Source organism: Apus apus, chromosome 6 (assembly GCF_020740795.1).
Source record: "Apus apus isolate bApuApu2 chromosome 6, bApuApu2.pri.cur, whole genome shotgun sequence".
In the NCBI taxonomy this organism is placed as follows: Eukaryota; Metazoa; Chordata; class Aves; order Apodiformes; family Apodidae; genus Apus; species Apus apus.
Window position 1 is genome coordinate 9,260,780 of NC_067287.1, and position 18,498 is coordinate 9,279,277.

The following is an 18,498-nucleotide window of genomic DNA, read 5'->3' on the forward strand; positions in this document are numbered from 1 at the left end:
AGCATGGAAATTTTCCTTCCTGTAGAGAATGACTGGGCAGTGACAACTGCTGCCCTCCCCCCAGGCTAGTAACACCATGCCTACTATGTATGTGGCACACCTCTTCAGCAGCCTGAAGGTCATCTTCATCACAAGGCTCAGCTTTTCCTGCTGCTGCAAGCCCTGGAGGTAGTGCAATTTTTTTTTCTTCAGCCTTTTGGAGAAAAATCAAGAACATATAACCTCTAGTTATGGTAATCTGAAGTATTACAAAATACAAGAAGTAGAATATAGCTGTTCTGTTTTGGTGATACATGTGAGCTACTGGAACATTCTCCTACTCCAATTAACACCTACTGAGGTGTAACCCCCACTGCCTTTCTAAGTATTCCAGCTGTTCAAGACAGTGTCTCTGGCATGCTATGGACACATCTGGCACAAAGATCCTTTATTCCACAGCCTCCTAAGAGCTACCAACCTCCCAAGACAACTGCCCACCCCAGATTATGATGTTTGCTATATAGGAGAAAGCTGAATTTGTTTTAACATAATTTTTTCTAACAATATTGGTAGAATTACCATATAACATTAAAAAAGTGTGTAACTGCCTGGTTCAGCCAGAAGAGTTTGTACCACTACACCAGTGGTGACAGACAGACTCAATGTCTAGGTCACTCTACTGCACCACTATTTAATCTTCCACTTCTGCCTTACTGGAGACTCAATTCACACAACAAACACGATGACCATCTAATATACACTATTCCAAAGTCAGCAGAATTTGTGAATAAACAAAATGAACTCTACAAACTTCACTGCAGCCTGGCAGTCACTTTGAAGGGAAAAAAACAACAAAAGAAGGTATGGCTAGGTTTGAAAACATCTCCATTTATAAAACGTAAATGCTAAATTTGTATGCAGAATACTGAGATAATGAAGAAGGGGAACCTTAAGATGCTCAGTGTACTGCTGGGTCCATGACATGCTTAATGCATTTCTTCATTATCTCTCTCTGTAATAAAAACTTGTAACCAAAGTGATATCTGAAATAATAAAACTCCAAACACTCTGACGAGGACATTTTATGATTCCATAATCATCAAAAGCACAGCAAGGATGCTACTTTTCAAGAGGCACTATGATTTATTTATGGCAGGGCATCATGTTTCTCTATCACATTAAATAACCTGTTATATAATAAATGCCTAAAAAATTTATTACCAAGCTGAATAGCTCTTTAAAAAGTTCCTTAATGATCACATCATGAAGCACTTAGTTAAAAAAAGATACTCATTAAAAAGATGGGATATGCTCATTACCTCACATCAAAAAACAACCCCCAAACCCCCTTTCTTCTCTGTGAAATATGTTTGCAAATATATGTTCCTTGAGTATAGAGGAAGGAAACCCTTTAAAAAAGGAGATAGTAATCAAGTACATTCTTCATGGCATGCAGATTTTTAGTTCTGTTTACCCATTTTTAGGAGGTTATAGCTGTTCATTCTTCTGGACTCCTTCAAGATCTTACAGTAACCAACACTCGAACAAAAACAATGCAATTCTTCCCAAAACATGAATATTTGAGTATATTTTTACCTGTTCTGTTTTCCCTGCTTGTCTGCTAAATCCGTATCTCCTAGAAGAGCAACAGTACCATGAAATAAATAAATTGCTGTTTACAACCTCCACAGATAAATTCAGTTTCTAGCAGTTTTCAACATAAGAAATGCACTAAATATGAAACCATTTAACAAAATGGTTAACAGGCTCAGGTTAGTTTTGGAATGTTGAAAAAACCAGGTACCACAGCATACCTACAAAACAGTTTCAGCTCCATCTACTCTACCATTGTGATCCACAAAACTAGACTTTTTTTAACATGCACTAAGAGTTTAGGCCTCCCTACTTTGAAGAGGTATCAACACAGGCTCTTCTTTTTTAATGAAAACATTTAAGCAGGTGCTCGTGTAAAGGTCATGAAAGGAAAAAAGCAATGCCTTCTTTCCATTTAGAAGTTAATCCTCAGCTACCAGCTATATACTTCTTTGGAAAGGCCTTGGGAAACGGCCAGCACAATCTCTCCAAAAAACATTCATGCTTGTGTGCTTTGATGAACCTTCAATTTCTTTCAAAATACACACTCAAACTTTTTTTACTTTTGTTTTTTTGAGGGAGAGGAACAATTGACATTTGAGTTACGGTGTTAGTTTAGAAATGTTACCTTAAAGAAAAAACAGGTGGAAAGAAATCTGAGGTATGAGTAAGCAATCATCTTCAGTATTACAAAACACTAATCCCAGCACATACACAGATATGAAAAGTAGTGATGTTCCTGGCTAACTTGCAGCTGCAATGGTTTGATTCCTGTGTACTGCAAACACAGGACTATTTACAAGCCTCTTATGGCTAAAAGTTAAGTAACCCTCAGCAGAAGCATCAGCTGTCACCAGTTCCCCATTTATTCAACACTCATACTTCAGAGGTAAATTCAGCCATACTCTACTACAGTGTAACACCAAATTCTAAACAATTCCCCAACATTAAGTTCTCTCTGCACTTTAAAGCTTAGTAGTATACAAAATGAGGCAGAGCCCTACCCTCCCACAGAAGATGCATAAAGTTGTGTTGCTATAAAGCATTTGTAATCAGTATTGCCATTACTGTGTATCTGCTCTTGCTTTTTGTAGGATCACAATTTTATTCTCACACATAATTGCATCCAAATAACAAACTGCACCAGAACAACAGTAACAAAAACGTAACCATCAGTTATAACAACAAAGAACTCAGCTGCTTCCCAGGCTTAACGTTCCACACCTGTTGCAGGAACTGATTTCACACTTTGCTGAAAACTAAATGATAATATGCAAAATTGTGACAATGAAAGCCCTTAGCTAAAACAGACCATGCAACTGTGTGGAAAAATGCTCACTGGCATCATTCTGCTCTCAAGCCAGACTCTGGCCTACCACATTCCAAGCTCATTTGTGATAACCTCTAAGCTGGTGGTCACAGGATCAAAAACCAATTTGGAATATGGCACTATCACTGACTGTATCTGAATAATGCTGCATTAAGCCTTGGGACATTGCAAGACCCTATACCATTTGTTGGACAGATAAAATTAACCTGTATGATTAGTGAGCTCTGAAAGAAGCCATTTTTATGATAACCAAGGGGCATTTAAGAGAAATAAAACCTGTTAAATAAACATACCCTATTAACAGCATCAAGTCAGAACTTGGGCTCCTATTGTACTACACATTGTTCACACATACATGGGCTGCTCCAAACCCCAGAAAATTTACAGGGTAAGCAAACAAAATCTGAAACTGAAGAGGAGTAAATCTGAAAAAGTCTGATTCTCGAGTAGTAGGAAAAAGCCACAACACCTCCACAATCTAAATTTTATACAGAAAGCTCTCCAATACAGGCAATACAAAGCCCACAAACAGTTAAATGAAGCCTTTCACCTGCCGTATTCCAGAAGTGTAGCATGAACCTTTGATTCTTCATCTAACAGTTCCTCAGCTCCTTTCTGACGTTTGTATTTTCTCTGGGGTTTGTAAACCTCCTGTAAGACAGCGAATTAATTCAGAGCTTGTAAAAGGCTTTTTCAAAACAAATTAAGAAATGTTTTCTTGACTCATATATACCAATGTTTGTTTCCAACTCAATATATATTTACTTACCCAAATAAACATCCTTCACTTTCTCTTTTTTAAATTACATGATCAAATCTTACTGAATTTACTTCTAAACAACATGCTACAGGACCTGTCTTTCTAGGTTTAAAAATAAAAATTGCAAGTGGATATTTATCCACAGACACTATTTTTTCAACCATCTCCTCCATCAAGTTTGAAAGAAGAGTAAAAAATAACACAAAATATATTTTAAAAAGTCCTATGATTTAGCTGATAATGCCTGAAATGTTATCTTTTTTGCTACTTCATTCTATTTTAATAATTATTACATTATCTAAGAAGTTATCTAATAAATGAAGACAGCTTGCAAAGAAATTAAAGAAAATTTGATTGCAATTTAAGGAACAAAAATATCTTAAATTTGGTACTAAAATAACTCAATCTCAAGTTATCCCAATGTGATCCTATGTCTGGACAACAGCCTATCATATAAAACAAGGATTCACACAAGTACTCTTTTGTGCTGATAGAGCTACTTCCAATTTAAGAACAGAATGGAAACAAAAGAACAGAGGCACTATCCTGACTGTTTAAATAGACACAGCTGTTTTGGCACTATAAATCTGGCCTTTATTAAAGTACCTTTTTCATTCCTCCTTCCATATAGATCAAATATAGCCCTATAAAAGTCTATAGAACAACATAAAAAAAATACTCTACCTCAAGCACAATCGAAACAAAACTAAAAAACAAACCCAACAAAAATAACCATTAAATCCTCAGCTTTCTCCAAATTAGAACTGGAACCAAGATAATGTTTACTTGGGCATTATTTCTGCTGGTTTTTTAATCAGAGATTAGGGTGCAGTGAGTCTGTAACACAATGTTGCTGTTACTGAAACAAATATTTTGTTATTTAATTGTTAATTGTAGTCTAGTATTTAGTGCTAGCAAGAATACAGAAAAAACTGAACAAGAACTTGTGACCTCATAGCTATTTCTTTTACTCTAATTGGTATTTTTTAAGTGTCATCTCCCCAAGCAATTACATGACATTTTCTCTTCTCTTTCTGAAATGAAATTCCAGCCCTTACCACAGCAGAAAAAAAATATATAAATTAATCACCCAATAATCAACATCAAAAAGGAACACTGGTCTCTTCTGGTCTGTTTTACATTCATGTCTTTTAAATCCTTCCAGAGCCAAGCTCAGAATGCTTAGAACAAATACATCACAAAAACAAAAGCTGAAACCAAAGCTTGTGCTTTCCACATACACCATTAACTTAAAAAAATCCTATTCACATGACACAAGAGATTCAATGCAACAAGTTCCAAAGATTCCAGAAGAAAACAAGAAAGAAAGATTAGGTACTGCTTGATTTTCTTGTACAACACAAACAATTATTTTCAACAAGCAATTCCTGCACCGTAACATTGCTGAAACAGCTTTCAATCTTTTTCCAAGACATGCAATCTCAAAGTAGAGATTTCAAACAAGTGAAAATAGGTAGTATTCCTTTGCAAGATTCTCCTGAATTTGACAGTCACCCTTTGCAATTTTTACTTCATTTCTAATCTCAATTTCTGTCATCTTTGTTTCCAGCTACTAAACCTTGCTACATTCTACCTGCAAAATGAAAAAGCTTTTTACAATCAAGCATCTCCCACAAAACGTATTCTCACATCTACAGAAAAGCAACATAAGCCATAAAAGTAATTACAGCTTTCATGGTGGCATTCTATATTACACCTGTGCTATATAAAATGTAGGCATCACACCATAAACATTAGTCTTGGCATCAGGTAATTGAGTAGTTGAACAAAACCATGGCAAGATAATCTCAATTCACTAGACAATCACCTTTCAGTGGCAGTAGTTCTTATTCCAATAACCATCACTGATATTTAATATTCCCTTTTCTAACCTTTAGGCCTGATCATGACCATAAATCTCATTGTATCGTCCCCCTGAGAAGAGCAGGGTAGGTCCTTAGACCAGAGTTATAATAATGAATTCAGACAACAGACTAATCTTTCATACTTGCTGGTCCTCTTTTAGGAAAGTGGATTTCTCTTCCTATTCCAATGCGTAATGATTTAAAGGTGACCTGCAAAAGAGCCTTCAACTAATAACCACCTTTTTCCTTCTTTCACTTCCTATTCCCTGAAAATTCACTGTGTCTTCTTCTAGACTGCACTCATGTCTCAATGCCCTAAGAGATCTCATGAACATATCTTCCATTAAGAAGATCAGATGCCAACTGCAGAGGATATAAACCTGACAGAGCTCATTTAAGGAAGAGATGTGTCTCTAAAGATACCCTGAGCAGTGATGAACAAAAACTTTATTTACCATGACATTTACCTAAAAACTAGAGATCCGTGGTGGAGAGAAGACAGAACACACCTTAATCAACCCTGCAGATAGAAATACTCAGAGATATTTAGACAGGCTAGCTGAATGGTGCAAAACACTATGAAACTTCTAAGATTGTATCTTGTTTTCCTTGTTGTCCATTATCTGTTCAATTTCTGGACCCTGAATATGAAACTAGTCCCTTAGCTGCAGTAGTAGACACATGCATATCTAATTACAGGGCCACAACCCATGAATTTTGAAGTAATACATCTAATACTGCGGGCAAGTGAAAAATAATTCACTGGCTTCAACCAGCAAAGAAACACCTCATCTGGCATACACGTACCTGCCCCACCTTTGCCATGTCATTTAAGGTCTAAAAAGGAATTTCAGAAGACACACAGGTAGTTATAACCAAGCACCATGGGACTTTGGATAAGTCATTTGAATGGACCTGACATTTACATTCTAAGAACTAAGCTCAAAATGTAACCAAATTGGGACCTTCTCATGAGAAAACCCAGGAGTGGCTTCATTAAACAGAATGAACAATCAATATTTCATTACTGAAAGCACTTGCTTCATGATCATAAAAATCTAACATACTTACAAAGATATCAGTGACAGTTTTGATAGCCTTCTCTTTTCTTTGCATAAATTCATCATCCTGCAAGACAATAATGGAGATGTTTAAAAATAGCAGGGAGATTAAATTTCCACCATTATGATGAGTTTAGCAAATAAAGTGGTCAAGTAATTTATAGCTGAGCTCCAAAATTTCTAGGTGAAATAAACATTACTAATTTCCTGTAACACAGAAAAGAACTTGTTTGCTTTTCTCAGCAGCTAGTTAAGTAGGTCTTTCCCAATACTAGGGACACCTGCCTTGAATGCTGTTACTGAATTTGAGACAAAACTTGGGTTCTTTCTTTTAAATATGGAATTGCCTTGAGTTATGGATGAATAGAACTGATGGCTCTGTACTACAGGCACAAAGTCAAGCTCATTCCAGCTCTCCTCCTATATGAAGGAAACTTCTTATCATTACTGCAGAATAGGAAGAAGAGAGGATCACAACACTGTTTTAAGTATCTAAGTTCAAAGTAGGCAGCATTTGATTATTACTGGAGAGAGAGGAATAGGATCAAGGTACCTCAAGCAGTGCAAAACTACCACTTACACTTCTAGATAAAACTGCACCTCTCACTCCTCTGGCAATCATATTTTACAGAGACAAATGTAGTTCCTTTTAAACCAAACCTGTCCCTCTCTGTCTTTCCTCAGTTTCAGTTTTTGAATGAAGTTGTGTTTTTTTAAATCTAGTTTTCAAGAATACATTTTGGGGTTTGGATACAGGGAGACAAGAGCCAACTTCAAGCACATTGAAAGAAACCTCAAGTTTTAGAGCACTAATAGCATATCAGCTCTTGTATAGTTAGACCAGCTTCTCCACAACATGCCAGATGTTTCTGAATACCTTTCAGGCACTGTAGCTCCAGTCAGATGGTTGGTCTGGATCCACTGCACAGAGCTCTATATTTGTTCCAGAAGCCAGCTACCTGGCAAGCCAGACTGACAGAGAAGTACCAAAGATTGCAGAAAAACTAAGACAACTATTAAGCAAAAGTTAACAAGCACCTAGGAACTCTGTCATAATGTTATTTTTTTTCCTCAGCTGAATTTTGTACATGGATTCCTCTAGAACCAATTAACAAAACTCTAGCTAAGGTACCATTGGTATATTGTGCTGAATTCAGAGCTGTGAAGCTGCTAGTGCACTTGAGCATTTGATACAGTAAAGGAGAAACAAGAAGTAGCTTGATCTTACCTCCGGCAGCCTATGAGTCTTTTGAAATTGTGATATAGAGTAAGAGCGGATATAATCTCCCATCTCTTCCCTTGTTTCTATTGCACGTTTTACCAGCCACTGGAAAGGGAAACTTTGTGTCAGTGGAAAGGGGAAGAGTAAGAGCAGCAAATACCAAACTACTAGGGAATTCTTTTTTTAAACACATGATAAAAGCTAAAAGCACATTTTAGCACACAAACAAGAACGTTTATTTGTAAACATGGTAACTCTGGGCCCTACTCCTAACAAAATGATTCAGCATGAGCTATTTTATAAACTTTATGTCTGCTCTTCTACTACCAACAAGCTCTAGAAGTAGAGATACAAGTATCTTCTACTACTACACAGATCAGTAGAGCAACCAGACAATGCATAAGCTAAGAAACCACAAGGTGTTTCTTATAATAAAAGTTTTACATACAAAAACCTAAATATTCTTCATCCTGTTGAACTATATTGAAACACAATGAGCTATACTGTTCACAGTACAGTGGGATTCAATAGTCCAAAGAAGACCAAACTGCCTTCCCTTATAAGCTTGAGGAACGGAGTCTGGTATCCCAAAAAACCCACATTTATGTACATTATTTGTAAACAGTTTATTGCAAAATCAGTTCTTTTGTTGCATGATTTACCCTTTATTTAGACTGCACTGTAACTTCTCATATACCAAACTTCTTTCACATTCTAATTAATTTCTTCTAGCAAGCATGGAAAGAACATTCTATCGCATATTTCAACTATTAGGAATTCTTACTTGACAAATTAATTTATAAACAAAAACACATTAAATCTTCACAAGCATAAGCAAAGCTTATTAGAATTTTGCCAAATGAATTTCTGCAATCCAAATATGTGTATCTTCAATAAAATCATTCTAAGAAGGAAGATGAAGAGCATCTGTGGAATAGAAATGGACGTGTGCCACTTTAAACATTATTCTTTTAGCTTGCAACTTTAAGAAAAAAAAATACACCTGCCCCCCAAGGCCCCTAAAGTGCCATCCCAAAAATCTGAATTGCATAAACCCTACCTCCTAGAGGAAGAAATCCACTACTTCAGCTAAAAATATCTTTTAACAAACTATGTTACACCACACCAAGTAGTTATATTATCTAACCCTGATAACATTATGTTCTCAAAATACAGAATAATATATAAAATAGAAAAATACACTGCAGAAGTTCACAGAACAAAGGAATGTTAATTTTTTGGCTTTTTGTTTTCATTTGTACCACACAATAGCCAGCACACCTCTCAACTCACCAGATCAAGAGCTCAGCTGTACCAGCCTGCACAACATACATCCCATTCTAGGTTCAAAAAACTCAGAACTCCACTGTACTCCAAAAGCTGTCAATGCTCTCCTTTACTGAGCAGGCTATACAGAATAAATAACAAATCCTCCAGTTTCAGGAACAATTGCATTTACAGCACAAATACCAAAATGTGATTATACTCTGCATGCGCAGAGGTTATTGCCTCTCTACTCCAAAGAAGCCCTTGGGAGCACACTTTGAAACAAGCAGTGCTTTTATACAGTCTGCAGGCCACAGTCACCCTTCTGTAAAGTAAACTTGAGCTGTCCACAGCACTCAGCTCTATCAGTCTGAGTGGCAGGAGATGGGCTAGAGCTCTGCTGGAACTTGAAACAACTAGAAGCTGGAGAGAAAACGTTCCAGGCTGTCAGTACCAGGACCTAGCACTGAACCTGTGTTGTATCGTTCAACCATCATATGCTGACAGAAGACATCACCTGGAACACAACCTCATCTTACTAATCTTAGCTGTATCCCAGGTAGTTGTTTGCATTGCTATCAAATGTTCCTACAATAGATCACTTAGTATTTTCAAAAACTGCAGCTCCACTGTGAAAAGCCACATCTTCAAGCTTATGAAGTATACAAGAAACACCACATGCCCATGGAAGAAAAAAAGACTTCTGACATTTATAAGACCACACAAAAAGCCACAAGAGATTGAAGTACATTTTAAATAATGTTGGAGAATGTAAATCTTGTGGGCTGTTGACAGCCTGTGCATGAGGTCACATAAGAGATCAGATCAATCTTGGGATCCAAGTTTGAATCAGCAACAGTTTTCTAAGCTGTAATCATGAACCCCTGGAAAGTGAGGGGAAGATGATGACAAGAGATATGAAAATACAGACTATTAATTATAAAGCACATCTCAACACAGGACTGTGCATGTACGTTTCTCTGTGAACAAAAGCAGGATTTACTAGGAAGAACAGCACCACTTCTGCCCACTGGAATTTTGTCTTTTTTTAAGTTGTGCTAGAGCTTACGGCAGTGAGCCGTCTCCATTTAATGTCTTCCTGTACAGAAGGATTCATCTAAATCACTCCTGTCACGTCCACCAGAGTAGCCTGAACCGTGCAAGAGCGATTGGGAACCAATGTCAAGTGGAGGAAAGAGCTTCTGTATTATCTGGGGACTGATTTGAGATTTACAGATAGCAAGTGAAATCTTAAATTCAACAGGGCACCAAGTAAATTACTATTATCAAATACAGAATTCTTACATGCTATCTATTATAGCTCTTGCATGGTCTGTTTCAGAACACAGAATACTGGTGACACCAACAAAAGCTGTCTTGAAAGCCTATCTTGCTTGGGACAAAATGAGGAACCAAGAGTATCTGAGGCAGACAGAACTTCACAGGGACCTGAAAGAAAGCCACCATTTCTAGAAAAGTTCCTCTACATGCAAAAAATTGAGGTCATCAAGAAAGACTTCTTCACCAAGTATGGATTAGATACATCACCTACTGGCCAGCTACTTATAGTGAGAATCACTGCACTCAGAGGAATCTAGAAGCAAGTTTCCTCCCTGCTTAGAATTAATGTTTCTCCTATTCAGAAAAAATATCCCAAACCAGGATTCTGGATAAAGCAGGTCAAAGAAAAGAATACCTAGCACTGTAGCTTTTTACAGCAGAACTAATAACTGGTGTTCTCCCTTTAGGAGAGGAATTATTTTTCCTGTAAGAGAAGTCTTATATTTGATAAATGCAACCATTATCATCATTATCATCAAGTGATCTGATTTTGTTTGTTTGTTTTGGTAGAAAAATACAAGTTTAGAAGTTAAAACTCACATTAAGAAGAGACAAACTTTCACCTTAGGCAGCACAAGCACTGCTTTAAAACTCTTAACAATAGCATACACAACTTTTTGTGGGAAGCTGTGTGGTTTTCCTCAGAATTCCCCACTAGATGATAACAAGAAAGAGATGACAGGGAGCCTTCCCCACTTCTTACCAACTGGAATTTAGATTAAACTCTTCCTTGCTGAATTCCTTCACAAGCAAGAGGTAAGGAGGTGTTTAATGAAAAAGAAGCTTGCTTAACAGTTTTTATTTTCCCTCTTAATGAAAGATACATTTCTGTGTGCAGATGAAAGCAAAATCAAAAAGTGATAACGACATGCCAAGGATTCTTAAGATACCACATGTAACTGGAACACATCACGTGTTAGCTTGAAACTTAATCAAATGGAGAACTATGAGCACACACGTGGTCAGTTGGTGCTGCTCAACAAATACACAGTAAAAGGGCAACATGTCAGAGCAATCTGTTTTTCCACCCACACAGTTCTTAAGTGATAGGGATGAAGAATGAATTCTGCTTAAAGAAACAACCTCAACTGGCTTTAGCCTTATTTGTGTCCTTTTGATTGAGCAACTGTCTGCAAAAATTACTCCATAAGCTTAAACATAGGTCATAAGATACTCGTTCTGTTTCCTAGTGTGGCAAAGTAGATTATCAGGTTCTGAAACAAGCTTAAACTTTAATTTCTTTAAGCAGATGAATTCCACAAGAGGCAGAATCTGGCTCCACTTCAAATAATTTAAAGTTTGTTTTGTGTTTTTCTTAAAAGCAGATCAAACACCACTTAAGAATTCTACCATCCATTACATCACTCAACTCTTTAAAAACATTGATTTAAACTACTTCTCTGTGATTATTCATTCCCAAGTTTAATCAAGAGACAAACAATAACACAGATATTTGATAAAATTTTTATCCATGTGTTATGGCCTCTTGCAGCAAAGTGGACACATCACAAAATTATTACCTGTACAACAGGAAATATATGAATGAAATCCAGTCCCTGGATCTGATGTGGTTCCAAACGGTGAGGACACTTCATTTTTGGTAATACTGACACAATTTTTTCAGTTAAGGCACTATTGTAAAACAAACAAACAAACAAACAAAACAACACACATGTATATATTTTACAATTTTATTTTGTAACTTAGAAATAATTCTGCAAACACAGTAGTTAGAAGGTTCCCTCTGGTGGCTTCCACTGCATAGAGCTCTGAGAAGCAATGAAACTTTCATTTGTAAAATAGCTTTTAAATGGTACTATACTATTATTAATCTGTGAAGAGGTGATTAAATTCCTCTTGCAGGCTTCTAGCTTGTGATTTCATTTATAGTATTGCACACAAAATTTTAAGTTCTGCATGTCTAGTCAGATAAAATACCCACAAAAGATATATCTACCAACACCTTTGCATATTATAGTATATGCACACATGAAGAAACACGAACTTTAAGAACAGTTGTACTAATTAAAGATATGCACTCAAATCAAGCATAGAATAAAATGTAAGGAGTTTAAAATTTGCTTAACAAAACTCCTAAAAGATATGTTGATGTTCCTATTGAAATTTCATGTTTTAAATACATATTACACTGACAAGCTAAATACACACTATACTTCACGTGGCTTTGAAGTGAGTAAAATTGAATTTGCTGGCACTTGTCTTTTTCCGAAGCTCAGGTAAGAACTGGTGAAGTGAAAGGATCACCACAAAGGATTCATCTACAAGAACATCATCCTGCTTCCACTGAATCTCTTATTTTAGGACAAGGTATTCTTTTGGTGCCAGTGCTGTCAAGCACATTTTTAAAGCAGATGTCAGCACTGGGGATGACCACTGTACTGGGAAAACACAAACTGTTTTTCCATAAAGGAAAACAATTAAGTGGTCCAGTACTGACCTCAGTGATATTCAGTATTGCCCAAATGGACAACTCATACTCTGGAAGAACAGAACAGGGACAAGAGATACATGACAGAGACCAAGGTCTGGGAACAGAGCCTGAACACTTCGACTTACTTCTTATAAGGTAATTTCCATTGTGGCACCATACTAATATTCTACAACATGGAAAAAGCAGGATCTCTCAGCACAACCAGGGCAAACACAAGGTTGTTTTTTTTAAAAAAGTTATTTATCCAATAAATGCAAGATCCTCTCCTAATATATGTTTTTGTATTTCAGTCCAGCAATTAACTAATAGAACATTATCAAAACATCTTCATAACAATACTGAAAAAACACAGCTAACTTTCCTTATCTTGGGGAACGTCCCAGAAGCTCATAAATATTACATGGACACCGAAACAGCCTATGCTTGTGTGACTCTGCACCCCTTAGATTTACAAATAAATCACTGTTGCTGTTTTGGGAGAGAAGCCTGGGTTTTGGTTTGCCAATTTTGTATCCCATCAGCTGGAAAGGTAACAGAACATTTTCAGAATGACTTAACTATTTCCTATCCTGGTCTTCTTAAGGATAAAAATAGATGCCAATTAAAAAAAACTACCAACACAATCTTCATTTCTAGTCTCTACTTAATTCTGTGAACTTAACAATGCTTTATGTAATTAGTTACCTATGATGATCTGAGTGTGTCCGAATTAAACGGCAATAACCACAAATCTTTATTTTTACATGTGTTACAGTCTTGCTGATGCTCAATGACTTTCAAGAAAACAGAACCAAAAGGTGTTCTTTCAACTGGACTAGCAAAACAAGTCTCTTCATGCAACTGTAACTTGCCAGGTTACCCTTACTTCCTGCAAATTTTAATGATGGCTCTTTTATCTCAGCAATGGATAAAGAAATGTAGTTTAGAATGCATTTCCTTTCCCAGCATAAACAATTTTACAACCTCCCTAATACAGGAATTAGCTGGTTTATGAGCAAATTCCACGAATAAAAAAAGGAATCCAACCAGAATGGTCTCCCTGGGTCACTATGAAGAAGGAACTCCTCCTGGGTATGGGACAGGTAACTGCTTCAGCAACAGTGTCACACTTAAAATCTTGTTTGCTAATACCTGCAATTCCAACCCAGAACCATAAAGGCGAATCAGAGGTTATTTACAAAGCAAAACTGCAGTCCTTGAGAACTCTAGGGAGGTCTTTTAATGTTGCATTCCAGTTTCCAGCAGCGTGATCTCCTTCTGCCCTTTGTTTTGGCCCCTGCATCCTCCTCTTGTGCCAGCACAAGCATCTGTGCAGCTGCATAGAGAACTGGATCCAGGAACTGATTCATGCTAAAATGATCTTCCCTTTTTTTTTTTTTTTTTTTTGTAGGTTTTAATCTGGATCAGTTCCCAATCCAGTTCAACATGGAACTACATAAATGCTTTTACTTCTTAGTAAGGATTTGAGAACACAGCAGCCCAGAGTGGAATAGCACAGCCTTGTTTAGAATGAGCTTCTTTCTGGTTTTAGAGTTTGTGGAACGACAGCCTGAGAAATCCAGAAACCAGTGTTTTGCAAATGGATGGTCCTGAAAAGCAGGACACTTGAACTAAAAATCACCCTTATAAGCAAGCAAATACCAGGTAACTTCCCCCCACACACACCCATTTCTTCTTTTGTAAGAGGGGAAAAAAAACACCACACTTGCCATTTAATCAACTTACATTTTTTGACCAATAGTAGAGTTTTCCTGAAACAATAAATCAACATCGATATCAAAGCTGCAAGTAGTGATACACCATGTCATGCCACCTACCACCTAGCAAAGGAGTAACAGCATGGTTAGTTCAACTTTCATTTGAAGAGGTAAAACCAAACACATCTTAAAGGTGTTATTTATTTTAGAAACTACAAATTAATATTTTCTGCAACCTCTCAGTACTTATATAGAGACTGAAATACAGATAGCACACATATATATATATACTCTACATACAATACACATATACAAGTAAACAGAAATAAATATGCAGTGACACTGTAAATTCCTCCCTTAGCTTTATATGGAGTTTTGAAACAGCTCTTGGATTAACAAAAATAAAGCACAACAGAATGTTAAATGTCATTATCTTTAAAAAGTGACCGGATCAAATTTTATCAAGAATCATAACTTCTGTATTCATTATGTGCCTTTATATATACCTTTGCTACTATTATGCTTTGCTTGCTTACATATGCAACATCATGTGCTAGAGGCACAGTATCAACATACTAATGGAAATCCCTATCTCTGTAGCAATCTCCACTTCAAGGCCCTATTCCTACCAATTCTTAGGCATCTTTAAACTCCTGAGCCTTTTATTGACTTGACATAAATATCTGAAGACAACTTTGCATAAATATATGCAAGATAACCTAAATGTATGCAAAGACAAAGAACAGAAAAAAGGGATTAAAATGTGGAGTAACTTACCAACATCACACAGCAAACTAGGGTGCTCTACACAAGGTTTTCTAACACATTACTCCTCTCACATTCCCCTCTGAAACAATTAACTAATATCTCTTTCTTACTAGCAGCAAGATAATTTTCAATAGCAATGCTCATTTTTGTAAAGGTTGGGCACTGTCATGAGATGGGTAGCTTTGCAATTGCATTTAGGCAAGTATGAACCTGATGATCCATTTCTACACATAAATGCAGCAACACTTACAACCTAAGGCAGTCTCCTTGAAAGCACTTAATGCCTGTGTGCACAGCCTCCTGAGCAGCTAAAGGTCAGTAACGCCGAGCAATCCGAAGAAACTACAATTGTGCTGCAAAGTGGGGCTGTGCTACGATCAAAGAAACAGCAGGAAACAGAAGAGTCCATTTCACGACTGCCGTAGCTCTGTGTTTTCAAACCTTCGTTCAGGAATTTCTCACAGAGCCAGCACTAACACAACTGAGAAGTCTCTTTTCAACCTGAACTTTGCTCACTGTCAGTATCACACGCTTCCTGTCTGGGACAATGAAAGGTGAACATACACGACATTCTACAGATACATAAACACAGCCCAGAAATAACTTCACTAGGCTAACTCTTCCATTCTTACACAGAGCCTCTCCAGTCATCTATTTCCTCATTTCTCATTAATTAATACTTCTTTCTAAAATCACCACACTATCTCCAAATATTAAGTCTTTCTAGCTGTTCTAACTGCAGCTGAGAGGGGCAAAATTTCCCACCTCTGACTCCAACTCAGGCCATAACACCCACAAAAAAGCAGACCAGCAATCAGTTTGCATCCAGCTGTCTCCTTTTAAAACAGGCCTTGCTGCACAAAATTGTTTTTCAAAACTGAGGAGGGTCCTATCTGTCTGAAACCGGGTCATCTGCAAAATTATTTACATAAGAAAGCCTCATGTGCTATAAGTTTCTTTCTTTAAGTCACAGAGAACTGCTAAAATAACTACATGTAATCCCCATATACTTAAAAAAGGTTTTTAAAAATATTGCATTGGTCTCACCTTGTCAAAGGGTGATAACCCCTTGATTCTTGCTCGAAAATACCCAGCAGCCACCAACAGTTCCAAAATTTCAGTCAGCTTGATGTTCTGTTCCTCATCTTCTCTTGTTTCAACCTTAAAATGAACAAGGCAACACCAGCTCAGTTTTTCTCTTTCATTCTTCAAATGGACACTTTGCAAACTTCATCTTAACATAAGCTATGTATCAGGCAAACCCTTGATTTCCATTAGTAACTTGGTTGTTAATTCAAAAGACGTTAAAGAAACACGTAATGCACTTCTACATGGACTTAACATCACCTTTTTTTTTTCTTTCACCCAGTTAAATACTTTAAATCTACTTTCACTGCTCGAACTTCTAGTCCACTACTTGCCTCCAGCTAGGCAGATTGCTCCCACTGTCACAAGATCATTAATTTACGCTCCATTTTGAGCGTTTCTCTCAATTTCAGGGTTCGCAAAATCATACGCGTCACATTATAACATTCTTACAAAAAATGGGAGGAGAAACTCGTGTGGAATTCCACTCTTTGGGTAATGCCATTTTAAGCCAACTCGAAGTATGGCAGTAAGACAAAGTGCACTCCAATGGGCAGCCGGGATAGTTTTCAGTGCTCCAAACCCTCATCAGCACAGCTCCCTTTCACGAGGGCTTCTGTCCCGGTGTGACAGGAGGAAACCCCAGAGCTCACACACGATTTACCAGAGGCACGGGGCACCCAGACCTAGGCCGGAGAAAGGGCTAACAAGGCTTGAGGTCTCCTCCTCAGAGGATGCAGCCACCAGCCTGTAGACCCTCCCCACCTTCCTCTTCCCCAACAGCTTTTCCCCAGCCTCCTCCTCTCCTCTGCTCCAGCTCCCAGGGGCACCTGAGCAGCCTGGCAGGCAGAGAGGACGGCGAAACCTCTGGGTGCCCCGAAGGTGACCCAGGCGGGCGCTGCCCGCAGCCCCGCAGGCTCTCCCGCCGGGGCGGGGCAGCGGGGCCCGGCTCCCCGCGCCCCAGGCTCCCCACCTCACGGGGCCCGCCGCCGGGGCCCGCGGGAGGGCCGAGCCCCCTCCTTGCTCAGCGGGGAGCCCCGGGGAGCCCGAGCAGCGGGGCCGGGAGAAGAACGAGCGAGCGGCCGCGTCTGGCCAGCGCCGCCCGGCCCGCAGGGGGACGCCGCTACCCTACCTACCTCCTGGGGGGCCTGGTGCTCCTGTCCCCGGGGGACGACCATGGCCCTTCGCCTCCGGCAGCCCGCGCCCGGCCGCTCAGCCTGTCACGTCCGCTCCCCCCGCCGCCGCCGCAACGCCCGGCCGAAGGGGTGTTCCCAGCCGGCGAGCTGCCGGGTTCCCCCGCCCCCGCTCGATGGTTCGCCCGCACCCGCCTTGCGTACTAGCGCATCCGGGCCGTGCCATTCGCGGCCGGAGGGGTGCGGGGGAAGGAGGGCGGGAGCTGCGCGGCTCCCCGGCGGCTCATGTGACTGACTGCGGGGAGCGCGGCCGCCGGAGCGCCGCCCCGCCCGCCCCGGGGGGCCCCCGGAGCCCCCCGAGCCCCACCGCCGCGGGGCAGCCCCTCGGAGCCCGCCTGCTGCCTGCTGCCACCCCCGCCGGTCCCGGGCGCTTCCCCTCTGTCCCACTCACGTTCGCCCTTCTCTTTTTCTGCCCTTCTTGTTCCTGTGGGAGGGGACCCGCGGCCTCCCACCAGCGTGGAGGACGCTCTGACTGGGTGCTCCGTGACCTGAGAGGTGCCTCACGACCTCTCGTGGCCCACGGGGCGAGGACACCCCCCCTCCCTCCTCCGCAGCTGGGTCTCTGGGTGGCCCGGGGAGGCTCTGGCTCTGCTCCTCCCGGCCCGCACACGCGTCCCGCGCTCGGCAGCCCCTGCGCCCGGTGCCGCGTCCGGCTGCAGCCCTGCCGGGAAGGTGCCCGTTGGCCTGGGCGTGCTGGAGTTTGCCAGCCCTGGGGTGCCGGGGAGGCTGCACCCCGGCTCCGGTGGTCGCTGACACCGCGCTCTGCCTCTGGCACACTCTGGACCCGCCTTTCTTCTTGATGGCGGCTTTGGAAACACCTGCCTGGTCTCTTCTCAAGTCGTGTCCCCCCCCCGAGGCGTTCAGTTTCTAGGCTCTTCACCACAC

At 39.9% G+C, this 18,498-nt stretch overlaps 1 protein-coding gene across 1 annotated transcript in view; it reads right to left on the minus strand.

The window, feature by feature from the left end:
* Positions 1-17,681, minus strand: part of CCDC93 (coiled-coil domain containing 93) — a 45,702-nt gene extending 28,021 nt beyond the window's left edge. The window contains exons 1-9 of the mRNA XM_051623105.1: positions 17,557-17,681; positions 16,382-16,495; positions 14,595-14,689; positions 11,938-12,049; positions 7,817-7,915; positions 6,599-6,655; positions 3,453-3,553; positions 1,576-1,615; positions 101-193 (exon numbers count right to left, since the gene is read on the minus strand). Coding sequence (XP_051479065.1) covers positions 101-193; positions 1,576-1,615; positions 3,453-3,553; positions 6,599-6,655; positions 7,817-7,915; positions 11,938-12,049; positions 14,595-14,689; positions 16,382-16,495; positions 17,557-17,598 — 753 coding nt within the window. The 5' untranslated portion in view covers positions 17,599-17,681. The remainder of the gene's footprint in view (positions 1-100; positions 194-1,575; positions 1,616-3,452; positions 3,554-6,598; positions 6,656-7,816; positions 7,916-11,937; positions 12,050-14,594; positions 14,690-16,381; positions 16,496-17,556) is intronic.
* Between the last annotated feature and the right edge of the window lie 817 nt (positions 17,682-18,498).